The following is a 12,524-nucleotide window of genomic DNA, read 5'->3' on the forward strand; positions in this document are numbered from 1 at the left end:
ATTTTAGGAGAACAAATGTTTTTGTTGGAAATGCAGCCCTGTAGCTTGGCTAGGACAAGATTCTCTATAGACTTCACTACAGTAAATATCCAGGCAGAATACAACATGCACTAATGTATTTTTGACAAAATGACATCTCAGCCTACAAAGAAAAAAGGAAGTAGGAAAAGGAACAACAACAACAAAAAAGCCTCTAACATAACACTACTTAAAGGGAAACGTTGTATCAATTTGTGAGTAAGAAGAACTCTGATCAGTTTATGATGTTGCTTCTCTGATCATATATATAACCATACTTACATTTACAGTCATCTCAGCATGCTCAAAAGATCAACACAAAATTATTTAATGCTGCTGACTTGTTTTCGTTATTTTTCTATCAAGAAGCAAGTAGATACTGGAAACTGAAAGTCAATGAATATTTTTAGTCTGGTAAGTTTTCCAGCACAAAAAAACCCAAAGGGCACTATTAGAAGGTTACAAAAGGGAATACAGTGTTTTGAAAGAAATGAAAATTAAGCTATGATTTTCTCCAAATTTAGCATAAGGTAACTTCTAACATTCCATCACAAGTGAAAAGATCATCAGTGTAAACTCATCTTACTTTGAATTATTCTAGGTAATGAAAGTGCCACTGGTTTGACAGGAGTGACTTTCCTATGAGTGTTTTACAGGAGAAACATTTCCTTTTATAGGGAGATGCTTTAGATTTTGACTGTTCCTATGGCAACACAAAGACTCAGATACAGGTCTTATCATGTAGCTTTTATCAGGAAAGACTGCATCATGTAAATAAGAACGCCTGAGGAGTGTTAAAATCCATCAGCATAAATCTTACATAAATCTAATAACACTGCCGCTGCAACTACTGTTGTTCCTATGCCAAAACCAGTGAGAATTCTAGCATATGCTGCAGTGCAGCAGACATAAGAATCTGAAATGTGCACAGCAGTGTTATTTTGTGTGTTTAGAATCAGAGAACCATCAAGGTTGAAATAGACCTCCCAGATCTCCTGGTAGAACCATCCACCTACCACCAATATTTTCCAATAAACCATATCCCTTATTATAACATCTAAACATTACTTGAACACCTCCAGGGACAATGACTTCACCACCTCCCTAGGCAGCCCGTTCCAGCACCTGACCACTCTTTCAGAGAAGAAACTTTTCCTAATATCCAATCTACATGTAAGCAGAACAGGACAACTTAGACAAATATGAAAATATTAGTTTTGTTCAGGAACAGTGGTGAAAAAGCAACTTCAGTATTTTATTTGATACTTTACTGCCCCATGGCTCTTCAAAGCACCAAATGGACCTTGTGACTCAGATCTTACATATGGAATTATTGAGAGAAAAAAAAAAAAGGACTTGTTTTTATTTCTCTGTCTAATTCAAAGGTAATTCAGCACTCACCTGCCCCAGCAGTGGGCTGGGCTAGAGATCTCCAGAGGTCCCTTCTGAAGTTAGTAAAAGTAGAGATTTCTACCCTGCCTTTTAGGAGGTAATGACATGCTTATATACATGGCAAGAAAAAAAAAGGAGCAGAAAGACAATGTGGTTTAAATAGAACTTTGGTAGAGGCCTTTGCATCTTTATGGCTGTTGTAAGGTTGGGATAACAAGAGATGTAAGTATTGTCTGCTTCTAATTGTTAGAGATTAGCAGGACTCTGCCCTGGAGATGTTCCTCATGGATAGTTATCAGTCAAGGGCACTTCAGCAGATCTGTCCTTACTGTATAGATAGGGATGATGCTCTTGAGAGGGGTGCCATGGCTGAAACAGCAGCCATATTAGACTCCTACCTCTGTAGTTCTGAGACACGTGTGAGAACCAAAACCAACAGTGGAAAACTTCTGAGAGGACACAATCTTCAACCAGTGTCTCTGTGATGAGTAAAACAAGGAGATAATTCAGAGCCCGAGTCTATCTCCCATCCTGTCCCTATCAGTATGCCCACATCAGGGTTTACATGGCCATAAAAAACAATATTCATCTCTGCAATTACTTCTTTTGTCAACGCTGCCCTGAGCAAGGTGCTAGATGAGAACGCAGATCTCATCAGTTGTTTGGCACCAGAGCTCAGCCTGTGGGCACTCAGCCTGTACAGCCTGAAAAATCTCATTAGTGAGATTTTGTGCTCAAGAATGAAAAGGATTTGGATGATGATGGCAGAGATGTCAAGTAATGTTCAAGGTACTCAAGGTCCAGTATTTTCAATGGTACAGACCAAAGAGGTACCTTTACTCAAGAAAATACTTTGGAGATGTATCCTATATGCTACCTATCATTACCAGTGATGATGGTAGGTTACCAGAAAAATCTTTTTCAGTGTAGTGAAACCAGTGAAAAACTGTCATGCTTCACTGGCAACCCAGGTAAGAGATTTCTTAGAAGTGGTTCCTATACACACTAAACAATCAATCTCCAAAAGAATTAAATGGACTTCAATGTAAAAACATTTCCTTACTTCACTAGCAGTCTAAATACAGGAAGTATGCTAAGGATGTGTGTTTCTGTTACGGGCTAGGGAAGTCAACATTCTGCTGGAAATCCAATTTGAAGAACAGGAGAGTTTCAGCATGATCACTTACCCTTAGCAAAAGCATGTTGGCACAGCCTATACATCTTAGTTTACATGGAAAGTGAGTCTACCAGTCTCCCTTTGCTTAGATTCTTTAAGAGCTTAGCAAATGTGCCAATAATCCTACGGTTGCTTAAACAGCTTCATTTGCCCTTTGATCTGAAGCAGGAGGAAAGCGTCAAGGTGAAATTAAAATAGCTATTTGCAACAATGGAGTTGCAGTCAATGAAAATACATGCATAGATGGTATTAAATGCTCAGTGTAGACTCTAATATCATGAGGATGAAAATCCATTCAAAAAAAAAAAAAAAAGATGGTTTTTCTCTATTGAGAAAGTACCTGTGTTTTCCTTATGTTATTCAACATACCAAGAGCAATGGATAAACAAGCTTTACTATGATAAAACGTAGAATGTTATATGAGCTTCACTTGCACATGTGTATAGATAGAAGACATATAGAATAAGGGAGATGATCCCTCCATACGACTGTTTTATGCTGTTGTACAAAATTATTTATCCAACATATAAAATCTGATAAGATACCAAAACCAAAGTCTGCAGTCCTATAAATAGGCTATTAGAGAACAAATATCCATAAGCAATCTGAACTTCACGCCAGAAGTCTGAAGTAGTTTTAGATTCTAAAAACTTGTCATTTTCCAGCTGAATTGTTTATGGACCTTAAGACCCCTTTAATGAACTGAATTTGGAGGCAACGAGGAACCCAGGAGAGATGATCAGAGGAATGAGGTGAAGATCCACAGCAGCAAGTTTGTTTCAGTTTCACTTTGGTTGGCAACTATCTCTAGATCAGAAAATTGCCCACAGGTACCTTGATTACAGCACCATACCCCTAATTTAAAACTCTCGGCTTGAAACATCCTGCTGATCTCAGTTATCTTTCAGACAAGTTCAGGAAAAAGCAAGATCAAGAAGATCAGTACCCACCCAGACTGTACTCTTGGCTCTACCTGCATAAACTCAAAGATGTAAGACTGTCTGTTTTTACAAATTGGGGTGTAAAGCTGAGGGAGGACCAAGGAGCTCCAGCAGCATGTGGCCAATAAGCTTAGTCACTGTGGAAAATCAGGACTTCCAAATGCTGTTTGTATTTAATTGTGTTTTTGGCCTACAATTGCTTTCAGCATTCATTTCTGTTTTCATATTTTGATTTAATTAGGAGATTAAGCTTTAGAACTCAAACGGGATTCTGAACTGGGAAGAGAGTTGGCAGTGAATTGGAAAGATGTTATTGCAGTCAAAATACCCTCATTCCAGATGCAAGAGAGCAAGGTGTCTGTTTCAAATATTTTCTCTTGATCTCAAGATATAGACCACATTGGATGAGCACATGTTGTTAACACTGTCACTAAGGGAAACTATTTCACTTTTGCACGAGACAGTGGGAGCCTGCAGCACTGCAACATCAATATTATGCTACCGTAGCAAGAGAAAAGGACAAGTGTAATGACTTCAGATCCTTGAACTGCAATTTGTCAATAAAAAATAGTAAAATAACTACAAAGCTGAAACAGAAACAAAAGCATCAAAATTTCATGGCTGCCCTGAGAGGTTGCGGATGCCCGCCCCTGGAGGTGTTCAAGGCCAGGTTGGATGGGGCCCTGGGCAGCCTGGTCTAGTATTAAATGGGGAGGTTGGTGGCCCTGCCTGTGGGGGGGTTGGAGATTCATGAACCTTGAGGGCCCTTCCAACCCAGGCCATTCTGTGATTCTGTTAAAAAGTAGGAATTAAAAACTTGATTTGTACACGTGTTCGGTTGTTGGTGTACCAAAAATTTTTGAAAACTGCACTATCAAAGTGACAAGTGACATGAATGCTGATGGCGTATTTGGAATCCTAGTGACTTTTTCCAGTATTGGTGATGTATTTTTACACTTCTTATGTATAATTAATCTGAGAGTAGGAAAGAACAACAAGAAAATATGAATAAACAAAACTATAGAGGCAGGTACTTGTCATAAAAAAGCTGCTCTTACTGTAACTTGAGCTGTGATACCTATTACTGATAACGTTATAATCCTCTTTCTCTACAACCTACTTGAAGAAGCCATGAGCACCTCTACTAGAAATTAAAGTTTTCTGGGGCTGAGTTTTATGCTTATGGCACATATGCTGATTTTCTAGTAATGCTCAAAGAAAAACTGAATCCTGCTCCCCCTCAACCCATCCTCAAGAGGTCAGTAATAGAAGTAATAAAACATTGGAAATTTAACACTATGAAGTTAAATAAATATCTTCAAATATGCCCAGGAATCAGATGCTGTCAAAAATCAGTGTTAGAGTAGAACTGCAGTTCTTTTCATCTGTAAATATATGATATGCTAGAATATACATTAGAAATTAAAGAACTCTTGATACTTGAAATTGTACCCATTATAGTAGTTTTATGAGTGCGAATATAAATCAGATTAAATAATGTCTCTGTTTGGATTACTTTCCACTTCTACTACCCAAAATGTAGCAGCTTAAGCTGGGTGGGATGGGTTTCTCTCTCATCCTGCCACAACACCTTCGGGCAGAAGGGATTTCCAGGGCTCCACATCTATTCGACCACCAGAGGGAGCAGAACTGGGATGTGAAGGTAACAGAAATTTTTAAGGTGATTTCTGTTGAAAAAAAAAAAAAAGATCGTCTTCATTTCGAAGGGATACAGTAATTGTTCAGGCAAATCCTACAAATCCTATACATCTCCAAGGGTGTTCATCTCCAGACATGTAAGGAAGGGTAAGGGAGCATCCCCTGAGCAAAAAAAAATCAAAACCCAATCTACACAGTATTTTATCAAAACACAGATGTACACACTGCCTCTGTCAGCTTCATTCATTCCCCTGCCTTTGTCTTTCTTCTCAAGGGAGAAAGATGAGTAGCTCGACTACTTGTGCAGCCAAGTGCACTGGTCCTTAAGTTAGGCTCACTTTGTGGTTAAGAAAGGTTACTTGTGTTCCTTTGTAGGAATGTAAAATACCTGTTTAAAAATGTCTTGAGTTTCTGGGTGAAAGATAGTCCTAGTAGAAAACTAATTTAACAGTTCAAACTGCTAGGTGGTAGGAGTCTGTCTATCTTCTGTAGACTATCTGAAGTCAGCTATTCAAAGTGTTCTAACATAATTGCTGGTGGAGCAGAACCAGAAAATATCCTAGATTAAAAGAAAAGATAATACTAGAATATTAAACTGTGGTCATGCAGATGAAATAAGAGAGAGAAGGCACAGATTCTTTATAGGGAATGAAACATCAATCCAGCGTCCCCTGTGATGTACAGAGCTGTCACATATTTTTCTTAGAGCTGTGGAGTTAGTGGATAAAGGGGATGAATCAGAGGTCACAGAACAAGGATCTGGTTCTTTCTACCAAAGATATCTCCGGGGCAAGTTCCTCCCTTGTGCTGAAGTATGGCTTGTTGCAAAATGTGACTGGGGCACCAGGGAGTTCTATATATACCTCTTACTGACAGCTAGTTCAAAGTGCACAATTTCAAAAATACCAATACTAAAGGCTGACAGATGTAAGGATCCTTTGTTAGCTTGGGAAACAGTATAAATGGGGAAACTCAAGAGATTGTTTCTAGATTCAGTTTTGTTCATGATCTGGAAGGATTTGGTGAAACTCTTAGCTCTTTCCAAAATGTGAGGAGTAGCAAACACAATAAAAAAATTCATTAGAAACATACTAAAGAGTTCTGCCTACATTTCAAGAGAAGCACGTCCCTGTTCTGTCTTGGTAGTGCCTCTTTATTGTCCCAACAGCAAATCAAGACAAGACCTGGCACATACCATTCCCCCTCACTTCCCTCACCACAAGTCCATATTTCTGTAGGAGGAAAGCCCAGGTGTGTTGTGTGTTAGTATTTTCCAGGTAGATACCAAATCTCAGTGATACATGAAACAAGATTCAGGGAAACAGTAGGAAAAAATTATGCCCTGCCATTCAGAAATACCCAAGAGGTATAGAAACAGAGGCTGAGCTTCAATTTGAAAAGATGCTGGAAATCATTTTAAAAGATGAACTTCCCTTGCTGTAAAAATCCACGCCAGAAATGTGGTGCTCATTGAGAAGGCATAACTGTGAAAAGGTTGTGGAGATGTAAAGATAGAAGCTTTTCTGGAATTAAGTTTTTGTTTGCTTGCTTGTTTTTTTGTTTATTTGTTTTCACTAGTCATTCAGGGAATTAGCTTCCTCCAGCAGTTTGCAAAGATTCAACCTTGAGATGAATAAGTAAAAGCATCCTGTCAATGAAATACTTAGTGGAAAATTCACATGCAATGCTTCAGCTTTAATGGGTACAGCCTCTGGGTAGATTCCTTCTTTTTCCCTTTGGACCTGCAGTTTAGTGCAGAGGACACATGGCAAAGCTATGCAGCAGATCTTTTACAGATATCAACACGGTTTTCTACTTTTTGCATTTTTTTCTCTTGATCACAGATCTGCTACAGATCTTGCTGTGACATCAGACCATATTTTGTTTTATTATCTTCACACAAATTCTGAGAGGAAGAAAATGTAGGCAAACCAATCTACAAAGTAACAAAACTGTACATACAATTTCTGATGCCCATCAACTGGAATACTCTGTTTTTTTCCACACCCATTAGCCAACATTAACATGGGAAAAAGATGAAAGAAAATAATTTTAGGGTACCTTCTCTGCTTGTTTCTAGTAAATCTGTTGCCGCTTATTCCTAACAGCTTAGATCAGATGTTCTTGATTATCTGCCATCTAAAGAGAGACAGAGAATCCACATGTTCCTCACACCAGAACTTTGGCTCTTTAGAAAGCTTACAGATGCAAACCTCGGTAGATCATAACAAATGAATGTAAGTCCACAAGACTGATTTTTTTTTCCCCCACATATAAACAATATGAGCTTCTGAGCAGTTCCAGAGCCTACTCTTCCAGCTGCAAATGGTTCTTTCCTATTTCATGTCTACATAGGCCTCACCTATTCTGTCCCATCAAAAAGGAGAAGTGAGCTGTAGCTACATCACAAACTGAAGAAATGAAGACTGAAAATCAATATATTCTGCTAGTGCAAACCTAAGGTATGGGATGTAGACAGGGAAACGTCTTTGTGTTGCAGTGGGGAAAGGGTGGGCATGAAAATTTGAAACTTAGCACTATAGGATGAGAAAGAACACTTTAGTCAGCATCAAAATGGAATAAATTTGTGTATTACATTAAATTTAAAGCTTAGCATTTTGCCTGTTTTCTCTGAAAAATTTCTCTCACATGTGTTTGGAACTTCTGAGATAGACTTTGATTTTCTAAAAGATGTGGTTATAGAATTACAGACTGATCATAGAAGGATTTAGGAGCAAGGGACCTCAGGAAGTCTGTAGTACCAGTATCTGCTTCACAGCAAGGCTGATTCCTGAGCTATTTTGTGTTGTTCAGGGCTGAGCACTGGCAAGCCTGGAACATCTCCAAGGCTGGAGGTCCTCCAGTTTCTCTAGGCAACCTGACAAAGTTCTCTCTTCAATCTTCTTTGTGGAGAAGGAAGAAAAGAGCAGGAAGAACATAGCCTTACAGCAACAGCAGAAATGTAACCATCTGTTTTATAGGGAGGGGTATAATAGCTGTAGATGAGTGGGAGTAACATCGTTGATGAAAGAACATCAAAATGGTAGAAGAGATACCACAAAAGGAAGTTATTTCGTATTTATGTCCCTCAAGTAGGAAACTAAAAATCACATGAGTTCTTCATACATAGCAAGAGACCTCCTAGCTCAGTTGTTCTCTCAGCATTGTTTTTGTATTGAAAAATCAGGCATCTTCTTTCAGGCTGGGGAGTTTACTAACACGAAGACAGCGATTCTACAGGATAATGCTGTACGGCTCTCACATTCCAACCTGGGGAGCAGTATCAGCCACTGCCACTACTATACACACGAATTTCCTAAATACCTACTGCCAGGATGATAGCAAGAACACTGCTTAGTGGTTTCACCGACATTATCACAGACAGAAACGGACTGAGCAGTTTCTGACGAAAATTCTGGGCCGTTCTCCTGCGCAAAAGGCCCGCTCAGGTGCAAGGGCGTTAGCGAGAGCTGCCCAGGAGGTGGCAATCGGGAGCCTTTCTCAGGACTGGAGCAAAGGTGGAGGGAGGCTCCCAGGAAAAAGGTGGCTGCCTTTAAGGTGGGTTTATTTGCCTGCCAGATGGGAAGTCTGTGACCAGCCCCTTTCAAACAGGTAAAGGCAGTAAGGCTTCTCCACCCACTTGCCTTGATCTTTCATCATAACTGTGGGCCAGGCAGGGAGGTTGTGCAATGTGCGCGCTCCAGTCAGGAGGCTGCGGGAGAGATTCATGCGCTGTGAGCAGGAGCCGAGGCTTGGAGGCCTGAGCCAGGAGAGCAGGCAGGGGCTGGGATCAAGGCCCCCTCTCCAACCAGCATGGAGCTGAGGATGGGCAGGATCGAGCTCTCCCTTGGGATCCTTCTCTTTGGATCTCTCCTTCCTCCTGAGGTGCTTGGGAAAGAAGGTGAGTGTGGGACCTGCTGGGCTTGGACAGCAAGCAAGAGAGAGGGACCTCTTTGAGGGGCGGGGAATGGGGCCTGGTTTGCTTGTGTGGGGTCCTGGGAACAGTATAGCCTTCCCGGAGAGAAGGGCTGCAGGAAACTGGTGCCTCGGAAAGCAGGTGGGGTGCGGGGGTTGAAATCCAATAGCAAGCCCCCACTGTCTCTCAGTGGCTCAGTGAACTGAGCTCAGGTATGCTGTTCCCCCCTCCCTCTCCATTCCCTCTCAAACGAAGCACAACTGCCTCAACATATCTAGTGATCCAAGAGAATTCTTCCTCTGTTTGCATTAAACACATGTGTTGCAGATAACAAGCTTAAACATAAACTCACGAAGTTGTTCTCCTCACCCCCTCGACAACACCCCCGCAGTTTCCTAAGGAAGCTCGCTAGAGAGTTAACCCTTGTGAGCAACAGAGCAGTCATTTCTGGGAGGTGTGGGAGATGAGGCAGTCTCTTTAACCTACCTCAGTGTGGGAAGGTAGAGCTCAGCTTTACAATTTCTTCTTCCACCTCTAATTTCAAGACCCTCCTGCTTCCCCTGTCTGTTCTGCTTAGCCCCTTTTTATTAGATACAGAAATCTTTTTTTCTTCCACCTTGGCAATTGCACGGTAGTTATGAAACACCTGGGAAATGGGAATCTTAACAGAAGGGTGAGGAAGAGTAAAGCTCTGTTCAGTTTCCTACCTCTCACACTTAATTTCTGCTAGAGACTTCTTTTTGAGTCTCTCTTTTGTATGGTGAGGGTTGTCAGAGCTTTTCTTCCGAAGGATAGCCCCCTTGTTTGCTGCTCCAAGCCCTTGACTGGGAGGACTTAGTCATAACTGGCAGTGCAGCCATGGGCTCACCTCAGACTGTGTGTGGAATGCTCATTTAAACTGTTCTTGACATGCTTATTTGTATTAAGGATTCAGCTAAATGGAAACCACTGGTAGACATTATGGAGAAAGTGAACCCAGGTGAGAAGTAATATAAGGTATTGCCACACAGGTTCTATTTTCCATATGTGTGTGACCAGTAGTTGTCAGTTACACACAGACTTCTCTGCCAACTTCTCAGCTATCTCAAACATCTTATTTTGTCTGCATCTGTGATCTACTCTTCCTTCATGTGTCTAGCAAGGAACAAGCAATTCCCTGACATCCTCTTTTCTGAAATCTTTCTTCTTTTGAGTAGATTTCCCATATGGATGGAAAGCCATGGTGAGATTCCTAGGTCAGAGACTGTGGACCTACGAGCCAGCAGCCCCAAAGAACTTGCATTCCCTCTGCTTTTGCAGTCCTACTGACTCGTTCTTCCTTTTGTTGGAGAATCTGTGCTGTGGGTTTCACTTTGAGAGATGTATTTCTTGAAGAGTGGTCTTTGCCCACACCTGTGACGGTGATGAGGCATGGCTTACAGACTGTGAAGGTTCTTGCCCTGGCTTCTTCTGAGTGTCTTTTCTTTTGCACTCTGCTAGAACTTGCTGCACAGCCCCTCTTGCTTCCACATCACTGCTTCAGGCCTGAAGTGTGTGGGATAGATATTATCTGGGTGACGGTTCTGGAAGGACAAGCTAGCACACCCTGAATGTGTTTTTTTTGTTGTTGTTTTGTTTTTTTTTGCTGCCAACAATACTAGAATAATATCTGAAATAGAGAGACTGAAAGCAGGAGAGAGCTGTCTCTTCTGGACAGGGAGTTTGTGGCTTGGAAGGTTTGGCCATATGACCATCCCATGAATGCAGCAAACTTGCAAAACCTGGATTCCTGCTTTTCATTTCTCCCAATTCCAAAAAGGTGTTTCAGAGGTGAGAATAGCAGTACAATCCCTCTTATCTCCGATTCTGGGCCCACAGCCTGCTTCCTCATTCCACAGGACTCCTGCTGATCTGCACTTTACACTCTGTTAGTTGTAGTTGGCAGGCAGTATTTGTGAAGCAGTCAGACGAGGGGGAGGAAATCTGGATATTTAAATGCAATTTAAATGTTTCCCCTCTCCTACCTCTCACTCTCAAATTCTTTTCTGAGATGTTTAGAAATGACCCCTCTGAATACACTCACAGGAATTCAAAAGGTTAATCCAAAGATTTTTTTTCTTGTGTTAGCAAATTGGGGCTGTGATAGGTGCACTGACATCGGTAGTCTGTTCTGTCAGTGCCAGCAGAGCCAAAGGCAGCCTTGAAGCTGTGCATCCAGCAGTGTGACTTATTTCATCTTCTCTCCCTTCTCCTTGTTTGCCTAAGAAGTGATACATTTTTAATTTCACTCTAGATCAAGACTTAAGGGCAAACTCTGATCATATTTTCAAATTTCTTAGGGCTAAAAATGAATAGACTACTGAATTTCTTTGTCGAATGACTCCAGGAGCCAAGACTTAATGTGAAATCGTGCAGTGCAGTCCTTTGAGAGGTGGCAGTGCTGTGCCCTGCAGCTGCTATTATCTCGCTGTTGTGGCTGGAACGTTTCTGAGGAGCAGACAGTGAAACGATTTCTAGGCCAGTGTCAGACAGTGAACAGCAGCTCTGCAGTGGTGTAGAGCTAGGCAGATTGAGAAGCTGAAATCTCATGGCTTTTGGAGACTGTGACAGTGGAAACTCCCTTGTACCACTTCACACTGCCTGTCTTTCCCACGGTGTTTCAAGCACTGAATGGCACTTCTTGCTGATACCGATTGATCTTTTGTGCTGGTAATTTATTTGATTGCCTGCCTGTTCATCCATTTTGTCTGCTACCTTCCTATTCCAAGGAGGACGTGAGCAGCTGCTAATGCTGTCTTCCCATTTCAATAGGCTTCGGCCTCCTGTTCCCATCCTGAGACAGCTTTAGAAAGCAGTAAATGTTGTCAGGGTTTAGCATGGCATTGCATTTTTCAGATGTTTCCAGATGCCTGTGGGTGTTAATTGAGAGGAAGGTGGAAGAGGAGGGGGTCTCATATACGAGACAGAACTTTTGAACTCCTGACTAGCTGCAGTGTTTTATATTTTTCCATTTTTCCTCTAGCCGTACGCAGGCTTTGCCATCTTTGACAAAACTAGGATGAAGCCATTCCATGGGACATATGAGTTAGGTCACCGATTTTTTTCCCTTCTTTGGTTTTCAGTGAATCTGCTAGACACAAGCACTGCACAGGGTGAGCTGGGCTGGCTTCCAGACCCTCCAGAAGTAGGGGTGAGTATACATGTTCAAGGATGGGGAACTGCTTGATGGGGAATGTTACAAAATGGAAAAACAGAATTCAAACTGAAACTTATCCTATCCTCTAGGATCAGGTATCTGCAACTCCTTCCTCTCCTGAACCTCTGATCACATTTTCAAATTTCATTGAGGGCTAAAAGTGCATAGACGACTGAATTTTTTTGTGGGATGATTCCAGGAGCCAAGCCTTCATGTGAAATAATGCAGTGTAATCCTTTGAGAGGT

General features: G+C 41.4%; 1 protein-coding gene across 1 annotated transcript in view; it reads left to right on the forward strand.

Moving 5' to 3' along the window:
• The first annotated feature begins 8,693 nt into the window (after nucleotides 1–8,693).
• EPHA1 (EPH receptor A1) overlaps nucleotides 8,694–12,524 on the forward strand; it is a 32,194-nt gene continuing 28,363 nt past the window's right edge. Inside the window, exons 1-2 of the mRNA XM_042809845.1 lie at nucleotides 8,694–9,088; nucleotides 12,205–12,272. Of these exons, the coding sequence (XP_042665779.1) occupies nucleotides 9,001–9,088; nucleotides 12,205–12,272 (156 nt within the window). The 5' untranslated portion in view covers nucleotides 8,694–9,000. The remainder of the gene's footprint in view (nucleotides 9,089–12,204; nucleotides 12,273–12,524) is intronic.

Source organism: Centrocercus urophasianus, unplaced genomic scaffold, assembly GCF_019232065.1.
Source record: "Centrocercus urophasianus isolate 14NV4802_14NV808 unplaced genomic scaffold, USGS_Curo_1.0 seq_12, whole genome shotgun sequence".
NCBI lineage: Eukaryota > Metazoa > Chordata > Aves > Galliformes > Phasianidae > Centrocercus > Centrocercus urophasianus.